At 43.6% G+C, this 22,019-nt stretch overlaps 1 protein-coding gene across 2 annotated transcripts; it reads left to right on the top strand.

Moving 5' to 3' along the window:
- Nucleotides 1–1,826: 1,826 nt before the first annotated feature.
- On the top strand, nucleotides 1,827–20,763 carry ZNF786 (zinc finger protein 786). Of its 2 annotated transcripts, XM_042974730.1 has the most exons (6): nucleotides 1,827–1,938; nucleotides 9,566–9,692; nucleotides 13,554–13,706; nucleotides 15,159–17,474; nucleotides 20,005–20,086; nucleotides 20,462–20,760. In XM_042974730.1, exons 1-4 carry the CDS (start codon nucleotides 1,921–1,923, stop codon nucleotides 17,222–17,224), a joined length of 2,364 nt encoding a protein of 787 aa, XP_042830664.1. In that variant the 5' UTR covers nucleotides 1,827–1,920; the 3' UTR covers nucleotides 17,225–17,474; nucleotides 20,005–20,086; nucleotides 20,462–20,760. The 2 variants fall into 2 exon arrangements, with proteins under 2 accessions (XP_042830664.1, XP_042830670.1); XM_042974736.1 differs by lacking the exons at nucleotides 1,827–1,938; nucleotides 9,566–9,692 and having other exon boundaries at nucleotides 13,622–13,706; nucleotides 14,845–17,474; nucleotides 20,462–20,763.
- The last annotated feature ends 1,256 nt before the right edge of the window (nucleotides 20,764–22,019 follow it).

The following is a 22,019-nucleotide window of genomic DNA, read 5'->3' as shown; positions in this document are numbered from 1 at the left end:
GGAGCTCAGCTGCGTAGATGATGACACTTTGCTACAGGCAAAAGAGAATCTTAGCTTAACATTACCTCAACCTCGAGGATCCTGTAATTCTACTTCATTTCAACCGCCCCGAGATATATACTGGCAATCTTACTCCAAGCTTATGCCCCTCACCCCCCCATATACATCTGAAGGGTCTCATGACTGAGGTTTTCTTAAATGGTAATAAGTGATGTTTCCCTAGCAACAGGTAGCCCCTCAAGGTCCTGGAAACCTTGCTTCCAAAATACCTTCGAGACTTACTCTACCCCTAACTCCCTCCCAACCTGAGGGTATATAATGAGTTACCTGTCAGGAACCCAGTGCAGCTCTTCCTGCCCATGGGTCCTGTCCCCACGCTTTAATAAAATCACCTTTTTTGCACCAAAGACATTTTCAAGGATTTTTTTTTCTCGGTCGTTGGCTCTAGACCGCCCCGCCCCACCATCACCCCAAAACTTCATCAAGGTCAATAGTTCCAAGGGGCTCTATTGGCTTCGTTCTTCGAAAAGTCAACCTTAGTTCCTTAAAGCTATGGCCATCTAGCTGAGTCTATGCATGGCTCTCAAATATGACATTCCAGCCAAAGTCTTGGTAATATAAACAGTATTTCCAATGGCGTCCAAGTTTGGACTAAGCCTCAGAATCATTAGGATGCCAAATGATGTGGTTTGAAGTGTCAGGGTTCAGAGCCAATGGCCAAGAAATAGTTCTTGAGATGTCTGTCTTCAGTGTAAAAATGTGGTTTTATTAAAGCACCGGACCGACCCATGGGCGGAAAGAGCTGCCTACTTCTTTTTAAATTTGCTTTATTGTTGTTAAATTTCAAATTTTTTTAAATTTATTTTTTTATTAAAAAATTTTTTTTTAATGTTTTTTTTTTTTTGATGGGGAGAGAGAGAGAGAGAGAGAGAGAGAGAGAGAGAGAGAGAGAGACGGAGCATGAGCGGAGGAGGGGCAGAGAGAGAGGGAGACACAGAATCCGAAACAGGCTCCAGGCTCTGAGTGGTCAGCACAGAGCCCGACGCGGGGCTCGAACTCACAGACCGCGAGATCATGACCTGAGCCGAAGTCGGACGCTCAACCGACCAAGCCACCCAGGCGCCCCCCAATTTTTTTTTTTTTTTTAAGAAAACCTTTAAGGTAGGGGGAAGCAATGACATATATCACAGCACTTCAATCACACTGAGTACTTAAGAGTGAAAGACGAAGTAAACTGAAGATCCATTTCACATTTAGGTTATAAGACCATTTCTTGGATTTTATAGACTGTAAGTCACGTCCTAATTTAAGTCCATGGGGTCAGCGATGCCGTGTCTGCCTGACTCCCTGAAGATGAATTCCCAGCCTCCTGGTCCCTGGTGGGAGGATTCTGATGCGGGTAGGGGGGTATTGCACACTCTTAGAATCGCCGGACGGACTCCCCATTGCCCATGACAGGGACCTGCTCGTTGACCCCCCTGGGCCGGCTCACCTCCCTCGCTTCATTCCCGGAATGGCCTCACAGATGATCCTCCCCTCGCCTGGGGGAGGAACCAGCCCCGCGTCCCCTCTCCGTCCGGGGCTCGGTGAAGAGCGAGTCTTCTCCCCACTTGCAGCTGAAGCCCTACGTCCGCCTCTCCGTCTTCCTCTCTCCAGCGCCTTTCAGCGCCTCTCGTCTCCGTCTTCCTCGCTTGGAGACCCAGACCCAGCGCCAGGACCCGGGGACGGCGCTGGCTCCTCCCGGCCGCAGGGGGCGCTGTGGGGCCGGGCCGGGCGCGAGTCCCAGCGTGCACCGCGCGGGGGCTGGGCTTTGCGGGGCTGGGCGGAGCTGGAGGCCGCGCGCCCGAGGAAGTGCCGCGGGGCCGCCCGGGAATTTAGCGTCCCCGCGGGGGCGGGGGCCGGGAGGGACCGTGAAGGGCCATGGCCGAGCCGGCTCCGGTAAGAAAGGCTCCGTGCGCGGACGCCCAGTTTCGGGGCTCGGGGCGGGTCTTCGGGCTCCGGCGTGGCGGGCCGCCATCCGGGGTCCTCGCGGGGTGGCCGCGGAGGACGGGCGGAGCGGCGTCTGTCCGGGTGTAAGGTCCGGACCGTGGACGGAGCCGGTGGCCGCACTCCCGAACAAGCCGAGCGTGGATCAGGCCCACTCAGTAGCGGGCCCTGCCTGGCCGGGGGCGCCCGGGCGTGGCGGGGGCTGACAAGGGAAAGGAGAGAAATGGGTCTGGTTCCCTTGTGGGTGTCACAGCTCAGCCAGTTTTACATGGCAGTTACTGAATTCAGAACAAGTGTTTAAAAAATTTAAGACTCTGAGTGATTGAAATGATGGCTGGCAGCGGCTTGAATACGATAATTCATCTGCTAACGTTTGAGTGTAAGAAGGAAGGAAGACAGGTCGGAAGGAATAGAATAGGATATAAAAATCTAAGCAGAATACACACTATTTGTTTAATGTTTTGTTGCGATCGAGATTTAGAAGGAATGACCATTTATTATGTTTTTTTTAAATACCTTACAAACTTTCATGTTGAGCATTTTTTCTTTTTTTTTAATTTTTTAAATGTTTATTTATTATTAAGAGACAGAGAGACACAGAACGTGAGCAGGGGAGGGGTGGAGAGAGGCGGAGACATAGAATCTGAAGTAGGCTCCAGGCTCTGAGCTGTCAGCACAGAGCCCTACGCGGGGCTTGAACTCACAAACTGAGAGATCATGACCTGAGCCAAAGTCGGTCGCTTAACCAACTGAGTCACCCAGGCGCCCCGAGCATTTTTTCTGATCACTAAATGAATTTATGAGGTTATTTCAAAGTAGCGTTAATAGTCTCAGCTAAGAAAGCATAATTCCTAGGATTAAATATTCAAAAGATATGCAACACTTTTATGGAGAAATTATAAATAAATGGGAGATAGCGAGGCCCGTAGATGGAAAGACTAAATACAGTAAAGATGATACTTTTCTTCCAAGTTAATATGTAAATTTACCGCAGTTTTATCAAAATGGCAGTAAGATTTTTTGTGAATGTAAACAGATTTTATTTTTTGTTTAAAAAAATTTTTTTAGGGGCGCCTGGGTGGCTCAGTCGGTTAAGCGTCCGACTTCAGCTCAGGTCATGATCTCATGGTTTGTGAGTTTGAGCCCTGTGTAGGGCTCTCTGCTGTCAACACAGAACCTGCTTTGGATCCCCTGCCCTTCCATGCTCGTTCTCTCTCTCTCCCCACTCCAAATAAATAAACTTTAAAAAATAAAAAAAAATAACAGAGAAGACATACACAAGGAGAAAGTATTTGTAACCTAATTTAGTCAACAATTAATCAATATACAAGTTATATAAATAAATTGTAGAAATGAGCACCTGGGTGGCTCAGTCAGCTGAGCATCTGACTCTTGGTTTTGGCTCAGGTCATGATCTCAGTTTGTGGGATCGAGCCCTGCATCAGGCTCTGCGCTGATGACGTGGAGCCTGCTTGGGAATCTCCCTCTCCTCTCTCTGTCCCTCCCCTATTTGTGCTGTCCCTCTCTCTCTCAAAATAAGTAAACTTAAAAAAAATGAAATCCTAGAAATGAAAGCATAAGTCACCCAGTAAAAACTATAGGTAAAAGATCTGAACAGTCAGTTCAGAAAACTGAAAACAAATGGTCAGTGGATAAAAGAATGGATTAAAAATTGTGACATATTCAGATAATAGAACACGACACAAAATTAAATCAATTCTGTATATATCAATATGGACAGATCTCAAAATGTTGAATGAAAAATCCAAGCTGCAATATAATAAAGCATTTGTGCATAAAAATTAAAGTAATATTTATAGATACTTACGTGTATTTAAAAATTAAAAACATGAATTGAAAAGTTACTACATGCACATAATGTTCGCTTCTTGGAAGAGAGAATAGGACTGAGTATAAGATATATTGAAGGGGCCCCTGGGTGGCTCGATTTGTTGAGTTTACAGCTCTTGATTTTGGCTCGGGTCATGATCTCACGGTTTGTGAGATCGAGCCCCAAGTTGGGCTCTGTGCTGACAGCATGGAGCCTGCTTGGGATTTTCTCTGTGCCTCTTCCCAGTGCCCATGCCCTCTCTCTCAAAATAAATAAACATTTAAAAAAAACAATAGGACACCTGGGTGGCTCAGTCGGTTAAGCAGCTGACTCTTGATTTCAGCTCAGGTCATGATCTCATGGTTTGGGAGACTGAGCCCCAAGTTGGGCTCTGCACTGACAGTTGGGAGCCTGCTTGGGATTCTCTTTCCCTCTCTACCCCTCCCCCACTCACACATTTTCTCTCTCTCTCTCTCTCTCTCTCTCTCAAAATAAATAAACTTTAATAAATTTTAGAAAGATTTTAAAAATATTGAAGAGGGACTAAAGAGGACTTGAGTTTCATGTCATATTCTATTTCATTAAAAGGAAGTCTGAAGAAAAATGTTGAATTCTTAAATCAGTAGTATACTGATAACAACCCAGGATTCTTGTTATAATGTTCTAATTTTCTGAATCTTTAACTTCTGAAAATTAAAGTAATAATGAAGGCTTTTTGAGCATTTCTTGAAAACATTTTTAAAGTAAGGAATTTAATCAGAGGAGAATAAGTATATTTTAAACAAAAACATGCATTCATTTCTGCTATAACACATCACATGCATTTCTAAAAATCACAGTGCAATGCAAAATCATGTAGTAAAAACCATAGCTTACCGGAGGAATGGTGTTTAGATACGCAACATTCAAAAAGTTTGTCAGTGACATGTTGAAAAGATAGGAACCTAGTAAAAACACACTTTTATGCGTGTTAAATTATTAACAAAATAAACTAGCTTAAAGACTACCTGAAATTTGCTTATGGAAGTGGGTGTAAGAAGGGGCGGTGAGGTGGAAGGACCATTATCCGAAATCAGACGGAAAGTTTCAACACCAGGTTTGGAGAGGTTGGGCTCATAAAACAGGGTAATTAATCTGAGGAAGCTGGCGGATTCTTCTCGAAGGGTATGCGTGGGCGTGTTTTGTATATTCCTTCTCATCTCTCTGTGGCAGCCTGGCACGGTTCCTTCCCCTCGCCACTGCTGACATTCTGTAACTGGCTAGTTTGTGTTGTAGGGGGCTGTCTCGTGCTCTGTGGGATGTTGACCAGTATCCACTACATGCAAGTAGCAGCTTGCCCAGTCCTGACAAAAGTGTCCCCAGACATTGCCAAACGTCCTCTGGGGTGTAAAATTGTCCCCATGTGGAACTGACCTAGAGTTTCTCACTGACAAACTTGCATATAAGCAAGTGTAAAATTTTGTGACAAATTATTTTTGTTTCAGTTTTTTTTTAATGTTTATTTTTGAGAGAGAAAGCGTGAGCAGGGGAGGGGCAGAGAGACAGAGACAGAGAATCCAAAGCAGGCTCCAGGCTCTGAGCTGTCAGCACAGAGCCTGACTTGGGGCTCGAACTCACGAGCTGTGAGATCATGACCTGAGCTGAAGTCAAACACCCAGCCTACTGAGCCACCCAGGCACCCAATACCAATCATGTTAGGACAAATTCACATTTTAAAAACATAGCAGAAATGACTGTTTCATTAAACTTAATGAATCTCTGATATAAATGTAAAGGAATTATTAGATTTTTTTAAAAACGTAAATCTAAGCTTCATATTCAATATAACGAAAAAATGAATAAAAATAAAAGTTGAAACAAACTGGACTTTAATACCCATAGGAAGTAAACACATATGGCAAAACATTGGGAGTTAAAACTGATGTAAAGAAGACAATAGGGGGCGCCTTGGTGGCCCAGTTGGTTGAGTCTCTGACTCTTGGTTTCAGCTCAGGTCATGATCTCGCAGTTTTGTGAGTTCCAGCCCCACGTCAGGCTCTGTGCTGACAGTGGGGAGCTGTTTGGGATTCTCCCTCCCTCTGCCCCTTCCCTGCTTACATTCTCTCTGTCTCTCTCAAAATAGATAAATTTTTAAAAAAACTTAAAAAAGAAAGCAATAGGGGCTCCTGGCTGGCTCGGTCAGTAGGGCATGTGACTTTTGATCTCAGGGTTGTGGCACAAGCCCCACATTGGGTGTAGAGATTACCTAAAAAGAAAAAAAAAATCTTAAATATAATTTGAAAAAGAGAGAAAAGGAAACCATAAAAGAATGTGCATTTAATGTAAATTACTTTAACAAATATATAATTTACATGCTTCTAGTTATAAACCTTAGACAGTTGCATGCTATCACCACTCTTATTCAACATCATTCCAGCCAATACAATAAGAAAAATAAGAAATGATAGGCTTAAATGGTTAAAAGAAATGTTAATTTGCAGATCTCGTTCTCAACATAGACACTCCAAGGCAGTCAACTAAAGTGTTAGCCAACAAGGGAATTCATTTCCAGAATAAACACAAAAATTAGCTTCCCAACCTTTCATAATTAGAAATTTTAGTGGGGGAAAAAAAACCAAAACATAGTAGCAACAAAAACTCTACCATTCCTAGAAATGAACCTGTTGAGAATTATGTAAAATCTACATGAAGAAAACTAATTTTACTAAAGCACATAAAAATGTCTAGAAAAATGAGAGAGATGGTTCTGCGTGGAAAGAACCCATATTTTAGAGGCCCATTTCTCCCCAAATTAATATATTAAGCATATTCGTATCAGAATCCCATGAGAATTTGTATAAATTTGACAAAATATCTTTACTATTTATGTAGAAGAGAAAACAGACAAGGAAAGCCAAGACGTTTTCCTATGGGAAATGATGGAGGTTAGTGGTGGATGGCCATGCCCCCTTAAAAAGCAAAATATCTAGGGGCGCCTGCGTGGCTCAGTCGGTTAAGCGTCCGACTTCGGCTCAGGTCATGATCTCACGGTCTGTGAGTTCGAGCCCCGCGTCGGGCTCTGTGCTGACAGCTCGGAGCCTGGAGCCTGTTTCAGATTCTGTGTCTCCCTCTCTCTGACCCTCCCCCCTTCATGCTCTGTCTCTCTCTGTCTCAAAAATAAATAAAGGTTAAAAAAAAAATAAGAAAAAGCAAAATATCTGATAAAACTATAAGAATTATACTGCAGTATTGGAGCAAAAAAGGATAAATGGAAGTATAAATGGAGTATAAATGGCAAGTATAAATGGAAGCCTAATTAATGAAAAACAATCCCAAATCAGTGGTGAAAGAATAGACTGTTGAGTAAGTTTTGTGATAACTGAAAATCCACTTGGAAAAAGAATTATGTTCCTTCCTGTTATGTTACACATAAATAAGTTCCAGATGGAAAATGGTATAAGTCTAATAAAAGTTATAAGAATGTTATGAAGAATTTAAGAGAATATTTTATAATTTTAGAATAGGAGAAGTCTTCCAAATCAAGATACTAAACCCTAAAGCCACAAAAGAGGTTCTCCTGAAAACTATAATAATATAAGAGAAAAGCAGTGTAGAAGATGGAGAAATTATCTTTATTTGAGAATTTTTATTGTATCCCACCATAAACTTAATAGGATTGATAAATAATATGGCACATTAATTGGATACACAGTAAGTTTACAAAAATCAGTAACTTTTTAAAAAACTATTAATAATAATTTGAAATGGCACCCCAAAAGGGGTGGTCTCATTTACAATTGTTGGAGAGACCACAGAAGACCAGAAATAAAGTTAATAAAAAAGACCCAGAACATTTATGAAGAAAATAATTAAGTTTATTAAGGATAGCAAGCTGAACCAAATGAATGTAGAACATGTTTCTAGATGAGATCAATCTTTCCTAAATACATATATACAGTTAATGCAGTCCAGACTGGAATTCCAATGCACTTTTTTTGTTGTTGGACTAAATAATTTTGGAGTTTATAAGGAAGGATACATATCTACGAATTCACAGCAGTAACTTTGAAAAGAATGTGAGGAGAGGGTAAGACTTACCATCCCGTTATTACAATATTGCATAGGTACTGTAATCAGACACATATAGAAAGTGTAAGAATATATAGATTCACATATTTATGAAAATCTAATACATGCAAAGATTAAAGGTTGGCATTCCAATCTAAGGAGAAAGGATAGTATACTTATTGGTGTGTGATTGGCTCTCCATATGTATCTATTAAAGATGCCAATCTCATCTGTAGAATTTTCTTTGATTTTTACTAAAAATATTAACTTATTTTGAGAGAGAAAGAGATTATGTGAGCAGGGGAGGGGCAGAGAGAGAGAGGGAGAGAGAGAATCCCAAGCAGGCTCCCCACTGTCAGCACTGAGCCTGATGCAGGGCTCCATCTTGCAAACTGTGAGATCATGACCTGAGCCAAAATCAAGAGCCAGAAGCTCAACTGACTGAGCCACCCAGGTGCCCCTCATCTATAGAATTAAATTGCAAATCTAAGGGCAAAAAATATTAGTAGAATATTTGTATAACTTTTTGGTGTGGGGGACATTTAAAAAGCTGGAAACTATGGGGGCACCTGGGTGGCTCAGTCTCCCGTCTCTCTCTCAAAATAAACCTTTAAAAAATTGAAAAACAAACCTGGAAACCATGGAAAGCACTGACAGATCAAATTAAAGGCTCAAAATGCTCTATTTGGCAGAAGATAAAATCAAAACACAAACGACTAGGGGAGAAAATGTTTGCTAGTCAATCAAAGGATGATTAACCCTGATATAAAGAAGTTCATTCAAATTATAGGAGTCCACGAGAATGTTGAGCAAAGGATGTGAACAGACATGTACAAAGATACTGGAACATCCTCCGCACCCGAAAAGTATGAAAAGGGTGTTAAGCATCACAAATGAATGCAAATTAAAACAATGAAATTTTTTACCCATTGCACTGGCGAAAAAAAAAAATAATAAAGGTTTAAAAACATGCTGTGCTGATGAAGGTGCAAAGAAATAAGTCTCATTAACAAAAGGGCAAAAGTGCTGGATTTTTTTTGGAAGGCAGTCTAGTGGTGTTTATTAAACTGAACATTTTTATACCTTTTGATTTAGTAGTTCTCCTTTTTAGGCTTTTTAGTGGTAAAAGCACTAGTATATCAGGAAGCATATCAGAGCATTGTTTGTAATTTATAAAGGAAATGGAAACTATATGTCCCATTCATGGGGTACGTGTGCCCATGCAATGGAATATAATGCAGTTTGCAAAAACCTGGTTTTGCCTATACACACTGACCTGGAAAAACACCTGACATATTAAGTGAATGAAGTTACACAGTGCTTTATTCCCTCTTTTGTTTTTAAAAGAAGAAAAATATCCTATACAAATGCATATGTAGTTTGAACAACCATAAAGAACCACGGAAGGTATGGTGGTTAACAGAACCACATGGTTGGAGTAGGGGGAGGAGCAGTTCTCAAGGAGGAAGCTGCTGAATACACAAGAACAGCATCCTCTAAAAAAGTCTTTTAAATTGATGAAAAGGAGGGGCACCTGGTTGGCCAGTGGGTAAAGCGGGTGATTCTTGATCTCAGGGTTGTGAGTTCGAGCTCCATGTTGAGGGTAGAGTTTACTTAAAGAAAATAAATACATTGATGAGAAGGAGCTGAAATCATTTTGAAGCAATAATGACTATGTATGTATTATGTCTGTAATTTCAGTTACCTCTGACTTTTGAAGATGTTGCCATTTATTTCTCTGAACAAGAATGGCAGAATCTGGAGGCATGGCAGAAGGAGCTTTACAAGCATGTAATGAGAACCAATTATGAGATTCTTGTTTCTCTAGGTAAGAAGTGCTTGATTTTGTGGGTAGATCCTGGAAATGGGCCTGAAAGAGGTCTTGGCCACTTGATTTTCCTGTTTGTTAGCTGGCCAGATTTCTCAGAAATTAACTCAGAAAGGTATTTTTGTTTTACCCTAGAGTCATATGTTAAATACACCAGGACTTGGGACTTTTAGTTGCTACACAGTCATAGGGTGCCATGATTTCCATATTGGAGCACTCCTAGCTCCTATCCATAATGTACCCATATTATCTTTAATATGGGTAGTGTCCCTACTTGTGAGCTTTTACAGTGGGGTCTGTATAACTCAGAAAAGCTATAATATTTCCCTGCAGTGAGATTTTGTAAGGCTATACCCTGAGATGTTTAACAGGAACTGTCTCTGCTTGGTTATAGTAATGTGTTCTTTTTAGTCTTTTTCCTTACTTGGTCTTCGTATGTTTTGTTTTTTTTAAATTTATCAAATGTGATTTTTAAGAATCAGTCTGTTCAGAGAAGTGTCGAATGATAAAGTCTCTGCTTCATCCTCACTCCTGCACTCAGTTCATTTCCCAAGGCAACCACGTTTAACCTTTTCTGTTTTAGTTCTGTGGTTTCCTCCAATCTTACTATCATGCTTGTGTCTCAGTTTCTTGATTTATCACGTCTAGACAGCATTAACTCATTACTATGAAAAATGAGGGATTAACTCACTTACAGGATCTTCTGTCTCCTTTTTTCCCTTTCCCCCGAATTTTGAGGTTTTGTTTTTTTTTTCAGGCTTCTATGGGCTAACTTTATAACTTAAATAATAAACTTCTAGATCATGTTCTGTGAACTTCATATTACATCTCGATTACTTCAGTGTATGAAGATAAGGTGATTAGTTCTCCTGTACTTCCTGTCACCTCTTCTGCCAGCTCCTAACAGCCATACCACTTCTTTATATCATAAGGTTTCTAATACTTTATATTCTATTCTTTTACCATAATTAAGTTTTCTAGGCTTTACATAGATAGTGTTGTTTCTAAGACATATAATCTAAGATATTACATATTTTTATTTTTACTGAAGAACCAATTAAAGTAATTGAATCTATAGAGAAAGAAAGATAATCTTATTATCATCCATCCTGTTCTACCCAGAAAGAATGTTCCAAACATCAGGATTAAATGGATGTGAAGTGGTATATTGTTGTGGTTTTGATTTGAATTTCCTTAACAGCTAATCATGTTGAGCATCTTTTCATTTGTATACCTTCTTGGGAGAAATGTCTGTTCAAATACTTTGCTCATTTTTAAATTTATTTCTTTGTCTTTTTATTGTTGAGTTTTAAGAGTTCTCCATTTGTAGGGCGCCTGGTGGCTCAGTCTGTTAAGCATCTGACTCTTGATCTCATCTCAGGTCTTGATCTCAGGGTCATGAGTTCAAGCCCTGTGTTGTATTCAAAGCCTATTAAAAACAAATTCCCTATTTGTTTTGGATACTGGACCCTTATCAGATACATAATTTGCAGATAATTTTCTCCCATTCTGTGGTTGTCTGTTCACTTTCTTTATTTTTTAAATGTTTTTTTGGGGGGCGGGGGGGAGAGAGAGAGAGAGAGAGAGAGAGAAAATATGAGTCGGGGAGGGGCAGAGAGAGGGGAAGGACAGGATCCTAAGCTGGCTTGGTGCTGTTTTTTGACATCTCTTCTCACAGACTGAGATCACGACCTGAGCCGAAGTTGGATGCTTAACCGACTGAGCCACCCAGGTGCCCCTGTTCACTTTCTTGATATTATCCTTTGAAGCACAAAAGTTATCAATTTTCATGAAGCCCAACTTCTTTTTCTTGTGTTGCTTGAGCTTTTGGTGTCATATCTGAGAAACCATTGCTTAATCCAAAGTCACACAGATTCACTCCTATGTTTTCTTCTGAGAGGTTTAGAGTTTCATTGCTTACATTTAGGTCTTTGATACCTTTTGAGTTAATTTTTGCATACAGTGTGAAGTAGGGATCCAACTTCTTTTGCATATGGATATCCAGTTGTCCCAACACCATTTGTTGAAAAGTCTTTCCCCATTGAATTCTCTTGGCATCCTTTTGGAAAATCAGTTTACCATAAATGTAGAGTTTTATTTGTGGATTCTCAATACTGTTTCATTGATGTATATATAATGTAGAGTTTTATTTGTGGATTCTCAATACTGTTTCATTGATGTATATATGTTTGTCTTTTTGATTACCATTACTTTTAGGATCAATTTGTCAAAAAACAAGGCAGATTGGATTCGGGGAATATTGTCATTTTAACAATATCAAGGCTTCCTTTTCATGAACATGGGATATCTTCCTATTCATTTAGGACAAAGTCTCTTTGAACAATATTTTATAGTTTTTATTGCATAAGTCTTGGATTTCTTTTATTAAATTTATTCCTAAATGTCTTATTCTTTTTTGTGTTATTATAAATTGAATTGTTTTCTTGGTTTTGTTTTTTTATTTATTTTTTAATTTTTAAGTTTATTCACTCAGAGAGAGAGAGAGAGAGAGAGAGCGCGCGCAAGCACAAGCTTGGGAGGGGCAAAGAGAAAGGGAGAGAGAATACCAAGCAGGCTCTGCACCATCAGCTCAAAGCCTGATGTGGAGCTTGAACTCACAAACTGTGAGATCATGACCTGAGCCAACGTTGGACACTTAACTGACTGAGCCACCCAGGCTTTACTTTTGGAAAAATACTTTTATTTTAAAAGATGCTGGGATTTCAACAGATGAAGATTGAGAATAGGTATATGGATTTAAACAAAAGATAGGGATTCCTTTTCTCATGAAAGAAGTCTTAGAATTCTTTTGGGATTGAAGTTAGATTTCAGAGGACAAGGAGGAATCTAGAACAGTGATCTGTCTCCACATGTACTACACCACTCTGACATTTTATTCCTGAGGCAGGCATTGCCCAGCGTACCCTCTTTCTCTTATTTGAACCATACACTGATCTCCCTTTAGCAACCTATGAAGCATACTTTAGATTCTGTTAAATATATTTTATTGAAAGAAAATTTTACTTGAAAATAAATAAATTAAACATTTCTTTTGGGAAATGGGGGTCATATATTAAAGAATCTTGTAACTGTTTTCATCTGTTTATTTCATTGCTTACAACCCTTTTTTTTTTTTTTAAATAATTTGTTTTTATTAATGTTTTTTAACGTTTATTTTTGAGACAGAGAGAGACAGAGCACGAACAGGGGAGGGGCAGAGAGAGAGGGAGACACAGAATCTGAAACAGGCTCCAGGCTCTGAGCTGTCAGCACAGAGCCTGACTCAGGGCTCGAACTCACGGACCGTGAGATCGTGACCTGAGCCGAAGTCGGACACTTAACCGACCGAGCTACCCAGGCGCCCCTCAACCCTTTTTATTCTAGCAGAACTCCACCATGTTTGGAGTCATGATTAGCACCGTTACCAGAGAACTTCTGAGAATATTTTAGCTGGAGCTACCTACTTTGAAATTGCCTAGGACAGGCATTCGAGTTATTTTTCCATCTCCCCCTCTTCTCGTGATATCTGTCCAGCTGTCTCCAGAGCTGTCCCACCATTCTCAGAGCACCCTACTAGTGAGTTTTAGGAAACCCATGGCTAAATACATATTGCTAGACATATGGGGACCAAGACAGGATTTAAACAGTATAACTGATTTAACAGGTCCAGAAAGATGAGGAAGAACTTTTAGGATGTGTGGGCAGTTTTACTCCTCTTTGTGCAAACCTATAATCTATTTTTTGACATCTCTTCTCATACATTATCCCAGGAATACACTTAAAAAATTTAAAAACAACTCCGCGTGCTTTAAATTTAGTGCTCAAAGAAACCAAACTACCCTGTCTAACTTCTTTGTACAGATGATGGACTTCCCAAACCAGAACTAATATCACGGATTGAACAGGGGAAAGAGTTCTTCAAGAACTGGGGAGAATCACAGAAATCAGGAAACATAATTTGCTCTTCAGCTGATCTGCATTTTGATCCAGTTATTGAGGGACATCTGTTTTGGCGTGAGTATTAAGAAATTAGGGCCCTTTCCTGAGGACATCACATTCAGATATCTTTGTTCCAGTTCTCTGATCATGTCTTCCTGTTTGGCTAGGCTGAGGCTTGATGTCTGGCATATTCTAGAAAAAGGCAGTAAAGCACAGTGGTTAGGAGTATGGGTCCTGGACTCTGAGTCTGGATCTTGCTTTTCCGGGTCGCCTTGGGCAAGTTATTCAACCTCTCGATATTTCAATTTCCTGGCCTATGAAATGAAGATAATAAAAGCACCTACATTATAGGTTTAAATAGGTTAGTATACATAAAGTGTTAAAATGATACATGGCACACAGTGAGAGCTCAGTAAGTAGGCACTGTTGTTAGTAGGCAGGGCTGGTGTGGGGTGGGGTGGTAGCGAAACTGGTTACCTAAATCCTAGTGACCAAAATTGCTTCCTTCCTATCTGGGAACTGTTGTCTCTACTTGAATACCTAAAACTTAGCTCTCCTCTGTTGTTTCTTGTTATCATAGGAGAGTCTGAAATTTTTGGATTCTTAAAAGGCAGCATTAAAATACGGAATGAGAAAGCCAACGGGAGCATCATTCCCAGAAATTTGTTTAGTTTGCTTAGTTTGTTGCTGCTGCTTTCTGGACAGTAAAGGAGTTTTGCTTCACAAATTCTTTCACTTTTTACCATCTGTTATCAATTCTTCCAAGAAACCTTTTTAAAAGGTTGGTGGAAATAGGGGCGAGGAGTGGGGAACAGAGCCCAAGCCCTGCTGCCTGGCCTGAGGGACATCCCCTGGGTGACATGGGACCGTGGTGTTAGGGTCTATTAGTGACACCGTCATCATGCTGACTCCAGAAATGCCTCCACATCAAAACGGCACAAGTTGGATGGTCCTGTAGTCATGGCGGTGAGCACATGGGGTGTGCAGTATGCCAGGCACATGTTCAACACTGTAACTGCAAGAACTCACTTAATAATCATGACAATCAAATGTCCTGTCGTTTCCCTGTTTCTACGGGAGAAGGAACCAAAGCCAAGAGAGATTCACTTGACAGAGGCTAGACAGCGGAAAGGTGGGATTTGAACCCAGACGGTCTCATTTCAGAGCATAGGCCCTATTAAGACCTATATTTTCCTTTTTTTTTTTTTTTAAGTTTATTTATGTAATCTCTGTACCCAACATGAGGCTCGAACTGATGGCGCTGAGATCAAGAGTGGCATGCTATTCCGACTGAGCCCGCCAAGCGCTCCTAGATTTTCCTCTTTTAAGATAAGTTTTTTTCGGTTTAATTTTAGCAGACTCTCACCAAACTCCTGGTCATTAAATGGAACCATACTGAAATGTCCTTGGTTGTGGAGCTCCGTGGGAGCTGGGTTCCCAGAGGTCACTGTTACTGCTCCCTTTCCTGGTGATACAAGCCTTTAGTCATGACAGGAATACGGACTGAAGTTTTGTTTTCCATTTCAGGAAGTCAACAAGCTGTGAATTCAGGCGAAGCTAAATGCCGGTTCCAAGTAGATCTCCTACAGGGCCAGTGCCCCTCTGAACCCTCACTACGAGGAAGGGCAGATGCTTCCTTCGGGCCTGACGGGAGGATCGCTCTCGTGAATCCACACAGACGTGTCGCATGGGCTCCGATTCCAGTAGTCCCCAGCTGCAGGGAACCTACCCGGAGAGAAGGAATCCCAAGTCGCAGAACTCTGGCTTCCCCTGCCTTTCAGGAGGTCCCCTCCTGGGAGGGCACCCAGCACCCAAGCGCTGTCAGTGAGGAAAGCTTTTGGAAGAAGAGTCACTTAGAGAAGCACCAGAGCCACTTGAGTGACCAGCCGTGTAGGCCCTGGAAGAAATTCAGCAAACAAGCCGATCCACAGCAACAGCGCAGCATCCCTCAGGGTCCGAGGCATTTCCGGTGTCACGACTGCGGGCGGAGCTTCCACCGGAAGCGGTATTTGCTGAGGCATCTGGCTGTACCCGCGGGGACGAGCCCCCCGCAGGGCCCTGGATGTAAACGGTGCGGCCCGCCCAAGCAGAGCCTTCTCGGCCACCACCTCCGGCGCCGGGGGGAGAGGCCTTCCCAGTGCCCTAGGTGCGACCGGAACGCTCTCCCGAAGAACAGCCTGGCGGCTCCCCAGGGCCAGCCCAGCAGCGGGAGGCTGGTCTCCCGTGGCGAAGGTGACCTGGCCCTCCCAGGGAAGGCACGGCGGGCCAGCTTGTGCTCGGGAGGGAAGCCAGGCCCGTGGCCGGGGGCCGCGGAGACTGTCCGCCACCGCCCCGCCGGGGAGAGGCCGTTGTCTTGCCCCGAGGGTGGCGAGCGCTTCGCTGCCGGGTCCCAGCTCGCCAGCCACAAACGGGTGCACGCGGGAGAGCGGCCCTTCCGGTGCCGGGAGTGCGGCGACAGCTTGCGCCCGAACGGCTCGCTGGAGGTCCACCGGCGCGCGCACGGCGGCGGCCGACCCTTCTCCTGCGCCAAGTGCGGCAAGGGCTTCGCCAAGCGGTGTAAGCTCACGGAGCACGTCCGAGTGCACAGCGGGGAGAGGCCCTTCGGGTGCGCCGACTGCGGCCGGAGCTTCCGCCAGAGGGGACAGCTGCTGCGGCACCGGCGCCTGCACACGGACGAGAAGCCCTTCCAGTGCCCGGAGTGCGGGCTGAGCTTCCGTCTCCAGAGCATGCTGAGAGCACACCGGCTCCGGCACGGCGGGGAGAGGCCGTTCTCCTGCGGCGAGTGCGGCAGGGGCTTCGCGCACCGCTGCAAGCTCCGGGAGCACCTGCGAGTGCACAGCGGGGAGAGGCCCTTCCGGTGCCCCGAGTGCGGCAAGAGCTTCCGCCTCAAGGGCATCCTGAAGGCCCACCAGCGCACCCACAGCAAGGAGAGGCCCTTCTCGTGCGGGGAGTGCGGCAAGGGCTTCACCCGGCAGTCCAAGCTCGCCGAGCACTTCCGCGTGCACAGCGGCGAGAGGCCCTTCCGCTGCTCCAGTTGCGACCGGAGCTTCCGCCTCAAGGGGCAGCTGCTTAGTCACCAGCGCCTGCACACGGGCGAGAGACCCTTCCAGTGCCCCGAGTGCGGCAAGAGCTACCGCGTCAAGGCCGACATGAAGGCCCACCAGCTGCTGCACGGCGGCCAGATGCCCTTCTCCTGCGAGTGCGGCAAAGGCTTCGCCAAGCAGTCCAAGCTCATCGAACACGTCCGGACGCACACGGGGGAGAAGCCCTTCCAGTGCCCCACGTGCGACAAGAGTTTCCGCCTGAAGGCGCAGCTGCTCAGCCACCAAGGCCTGCACACAGGCGAGAGGCCCTTCCACTGTCCCGAGTGTGATAAGAACTTCCGGGAGAAGGGACACATGCTGAGGCACCAGCGCATACACAGGCCCGAGAGGCCGTTCGCCTGCGGCGACTGTGGCAAGGGCTTCATCTACAAGTCCAAACTTGCCGAACACATCCGCGTGCACGCCAAATCCTGCAGTGCCCCCAGCGAGCCTGACGTCAAGAAGAGGCTCAGCCAGCTGTTCGCAATGATCGAGGCTGACTGGAGTTGAGGCCGGGAAGGGCGTCCAGAGCCTTCCGCAGGCTTGACATTCCCTGGGAATCCACAGCAGCCATAGCGAAACCCGCCGGGAGACAGATTTTAGGAACAGGGGCCCTTTTTTGAGCAAGAATGGAACCAAGTTAGGAGTATGAGAAGCCACAAAGGATTTTCTCGGCTAAAACATCACCAGGAAGGGGCGCCTGGGTGGCCCAGTCACTTGAGCATCCGAGTCCTGATTTCGGCTCAGGTCATGATCTCAGGTTGGTGGGTTCGAGCCCCAGATCTGGATCCATGCTGACAGCCCGATCCTGCTTGGGATTCTCTCTTACCCTCTGTCTCTGTCCTTCCCCCCGCTCAGGCGCGGGCGCTCTCTTTCTCTCTCTAAAATAAACATTTAAAACATCACCAGTTCTATTTCCTATCCATTGATAAAAGAGATACCTGTTCTTCTTACCATCTTAAGTGGTAATTTCCCCCCAAATGTTCAGCTAGCTCTGAAATCCCAGCTTGAATTAAGACAAAAGGAAATCCTTCCAGTACTGTTCCCAAAGTTGAGGAGATGAGGTGGCTATTAAATGTCCACTGTTCTCTTTTTCACAGTATGATTCTAAAGTGGGGGTTCAGGTATGTGTGAATTTTGTTGCAGCCCTGATATAATGTTGAATTTGGTTTTGATTCATTTATTTTGAAACTGTGAGCAATAAAACAAGTTCTCTGAATCCTGGTCTGTTTACATGAATGCTGAGGCTTCACGGTATGTTTCGTGGCAGTGATGTATATAGTTCCCCCTAAAGAAAACTGATAATTTCATCGAAGTTTGGTAATCTGAGTTGAAGAAATGTAAAAGCAAGGGTACTAAGGGGAGCCTGGGTGGCTTAGTTGGTTAAGCGCCAGCTCAGGTCATGATCTCACAGTTGGTGAGTTTGAGTCCTGCATCCGGCCCTGTGCTGACAGCTCAGAGCCTGGAGCCTGCTTCAGATTCTGTGTCTGCCCCTCCCCTGCTCGCACTCTGTTTCTCTCAAAAACAAATGATCATTAAAACAATATATATTTTTTTAAAGCGAGGATGCTAAGATGTATAGGGCTAGAATTTAGATGAGAGATGGATTGGGACAGGAGATACAGGTTTAGGAGTTGCAGAATAGGGGAGCTGTTCGAAGCCAAGACAGTGAAGGAGGTTACCAAGAGTGCCTATCTAAGCAGTGACTAAATCTGAGTAAAGACAAAATAAAGCCAAGGGGCACCAGGCTGGCTCAGTGAGCAGAGCATGCGACTTATCTCGGGGTTGTGAGTTCTAGCCCCACATTGGGTGTGGAGATTACTTAAAATCTTTAGGAAAAAAATAAAGCTAGACAGCTTTGTCATGCAGCAGTACAGGCAACAACAATTTAGTGTGGAGTTTGAAAGCAAATGTTAAAAGTAAACAGAAGTCCAGGAGATTACCCCACTTGTTACATGAGGTGAAGACGGCAGGAGCACAGAATGTTTGTACATTAGGGACAGAATTCCACTGCAGACAAAGAATTCCTGACTCAGAGGGTTCATGTTTCGTGTAAAGAATGGCTGACCTGAAATTTGGAGGGATGACGGAAAATGAGACTGCAACTAACCTATAACAAACACACTATTAAAACAATGTTTCACAGATGATGTGCTCTGGAACACTAGCTCCAGAGGTATACTTTTTTTTTTTCATTGTTTATTTTTGAGAGACAGAAAGAGCATGAGTGGGGGAAGAGCAGAGAGAGAGGGAGACACAGAATCCAAAGCAGTCTCCAGGCTCTGAGCTGTCAGCACAGAGCCCGACATGGGGCTTGAACCCACGAACTGTGAGATCTTGACTTGCGCCGAAGTCGGGCGTTTAACCAACTGAGCCGCCCAGGCACCCCTCCAAAGGTGTACTTTTGAAAAAAGAGAAAAGCACCACATGGCCAATTGAGGTAAAAACAGTTTTCCTCTGTTCCCTCCACCCCACCACACACACATGAAGTCTATTAGGAATACCTAATGTATAGTATATTCTTATATTGTGAATATATTTGACCTTGGGATTCTTTCTTTTTCAAAAACATTTACTATGACCTTGGGGACATAGAGTTCTGCAGGATTCATTTTGGAAAACATTACTGAAGAGCTCTTTTGGCTCCAGCAAAGCAGCCCTATGTCCGTTAAGAAGAATGAGAATCCGGGGAGCCTGGGTGGTGTAGTCAGTTGAGCATTGGCGTCTTGGTTTCGACTCAGGTCATGAGTTCACTGTTTTCGTGGGTTTGAGTTCTGCGTTGGGCTCTGCGTTGGCAGTGCAGAGCCTGCTTGGGATGCTCACTCCCTCTCGCTCTACTCCTCCCCCACTCAAGCTGTCTCTGTCTCTCTCAGGATAAATAAGTCAATTAAAAAAAAATTTTTTTTTTAAAGCATGAGAATCCAAGGAAAAGAGGTCTTAGGTTTTATGGGGCAAAGAAAACAGACCTTTAAGTCAGAATAAATTCTTATGTGGTTTAAGAGTACCCTCTTTCCTCAAGTGGTGGGACACCAGCAAAGGTCACTGACAACGTTGAAAGATTATATCATTTAGGCAGGTTTACACTCAGAGCCACGGTGATGTCTGTTGTGTTCACAGAGTAGCCAACCTCAACGTGTGGAGCTAGACTCAATGTAAGCAAAGAAGGTGGATGCCCGTGGTGGGGACCCTGCCAGCAGGATGTGATCAGGAACCCAGTAGAGGTTTCATGGGAGACCGAAGGCCGGAGCCTCTAGTTTGCTGTTCTCACTTATTGCCTGTTACCCTTGCAGGATTTCACAGATGGTAAAAGATCCAGAGTGTTCAAAATATTGTTAAAAACTAGAGGTGCCTTGGAGAAAGTCAAGAAGAAAGGTAAGATCCAACTAAACCCAAGTATTCCTTTCAATTCTTTTTAGACTTTATATAGGTATAAATATATAAGGAATATAATAAATATATAGAATAATTTATAATTCTAAATTCCGAATTTTAGCATTATAAGGAGCAGGAAGATTTTTTATTCCAATCTCTAATGTTACAGAGGAGGAAACCAAAGGTATAGTAAATGTCTCACCCATAGTTAGTGGCTGGGTTGGGACTCTTTGTGGGTCCCCAGGTACGAGGGCAGGGATCCTTCCACCACACTTAATTGGAAATTCAGGAAATTCATATTCTGTGCATGAGAAATACCAAGTGCTTAAAGTAATAAAACCGGTACAGTTAACTAAACCAATTAATTTGTTGCAGAAGAGAGGGGAAAACGTTTTCAAAATACGAAAGAAGATTGCAAAGAAAGAGAACAGAAAAAAAAAACAACTAATGAGGACAAAATCACACAGGCCTAAGGAGATTATTAGTATCTGGAAGAGACCAAAAGAGTAATGAAAGGTATTTTTTTTTAATAGGGAAGAAAAGCAGAGAATTAATGGAAACCCTTTATGATTATAAGAACAAAATGATTAGGGATAAAACACAAACATGTTTCAGACTGAATGTAATTCACTGCCTTACTCTTTACCAAGCAAGTTTGCGGGGGAGGTTTTCATCAACTTAACAAGGGCAGTTTGGAGTGATTAAATAACTACAGATCCAGAAACTTTTAGGTATAATTGACAAAATAAAGGACAGTTTGTTATCAGAAATTTTTTTTAACGTTAAAAAAATTTTTTTTAATGTTTATTTGTTTTTGAGAAAGAGACAGAGCATGAGCGAGGAGGGGCAGAGAGAGAGGGAGACACAGAATCCGAAGCAGGCTCCAGGCTCTGAACTGTCAGCTCAGAGCCCCAATGTGAGGCTTGGACTCATGAGCTGTGAAATCATGACCTGAGCCAAAGTTGGATGCTTAACTGACTGAGCCACCCAGGTGCCCCTGTCATCAGAAGTTTTAAAATGAAATGGAACGGAGCATCTGGGTGGCCCAGTACGTTGAGCGTCTGACTTTGGCTCAGGCCATGATCTCATGGTTCATGAATTAGAGCCCCACATTGGCCTTGCTGCTGTCAGCATAGAGCCCTCTTTGGATCCTGTCTTCCTTTCTCTCTGCCCCTCCCTGACTCTTTCTCTCTCTCTCAAAATAAATAAAAAATAACAGCCTCCACATTACATCCTTAACTTACAAACACTCCTGCTGGCGAGTGCTAGCTGGGTCATCTGACCATTGAATAGTAGTAGAATATGCCACCCCCAAATATGCCACTTTGGCATAAGGAAAGCAATGGAAAGGAAGCAGATACAAGTTTCCTGCCTTCCCCCCATTTGCGTAAAAGCAGGACGTCAATTTCCAAAGCTGTGCCTCGGAAATCGCCCATTGGTTTCTACCGATGCCTACTTATCAGGAAGGACAAAAGTTAATCCAGAGACAACGTTAGACTCTAGCGGCCTGGAGACAGCACCAGAGAAATCTACATAACGAACATTACTAACTAGCCTTTACTCATCGTTAGAGTACCTTCCTCAGTTTGCCTCCCTTATCAACTCCCCCCACCCCCAAGCTCCTTATAAAAGCTAAAGGACTTGTTCTGAGCCCAAGGCAGTCCAGACCTTTCCTGAAACGACGGAACGGTGAAAACCACCATGGTGAGTAAGTGAGTGGCGGAGAGGTGGGTGGAGGGGTGCAATGACTCACAATTTCATTTTGAAGAGGGGCAATTTGGGTCAGGAAAAATTGAGGCAGAAAAAGGAACGTTATGCACGGTCCAATTCCATGACTTATATGCCGGTCAATCTTGGATCTAACCTTGTGTAGCCTCCAAAGGAGGAAGGGTCAGAGCTGTGGAGTGCAATTCCAGTTCTCCCAGTCCGGAGA

Source organism: Panthera tigris, chromosome A2 (assembly GCF_018350195.1).
Source record: "Panthera tigris isolate Pti1 chromosome A2, P.tigris_Pti1_mat1.1, whole genome shotgun sequence".
In the NCBI taxonomy this organism is placed as follows: domain Eukaryota; kingdom Metazoa; phylum Chordata; class Mammalia; order Carnivora; family Felidae; genus Panthera; species Panthera tigris.
The sequence above is the reverse complement of the archived record's forward strand: the minus strand, read 5'-3'. Positions and strand labels throughout refer to the sequence as shown.

Excerpts from the sequence above, each read along its gene's own strand:
- ZNF786 (XM_042974730.1), top strand. Across the intron at positions 9,693-13,553 it reads TGAGATTCTTGTTTCTCTAG|ATGATGGACTTCCCAAACCA; the intron begins GTAAGAAGTGCT and ends TTCTTTGTACAG. Across the intron at positions 13,707-15,158 it reads TGAGGGACATCTGTTTTGGC|GAAGTCAACAAGCTGTGAAT; the intron begins GTGAGTATTAAG and ends TTTCCATTTCAG.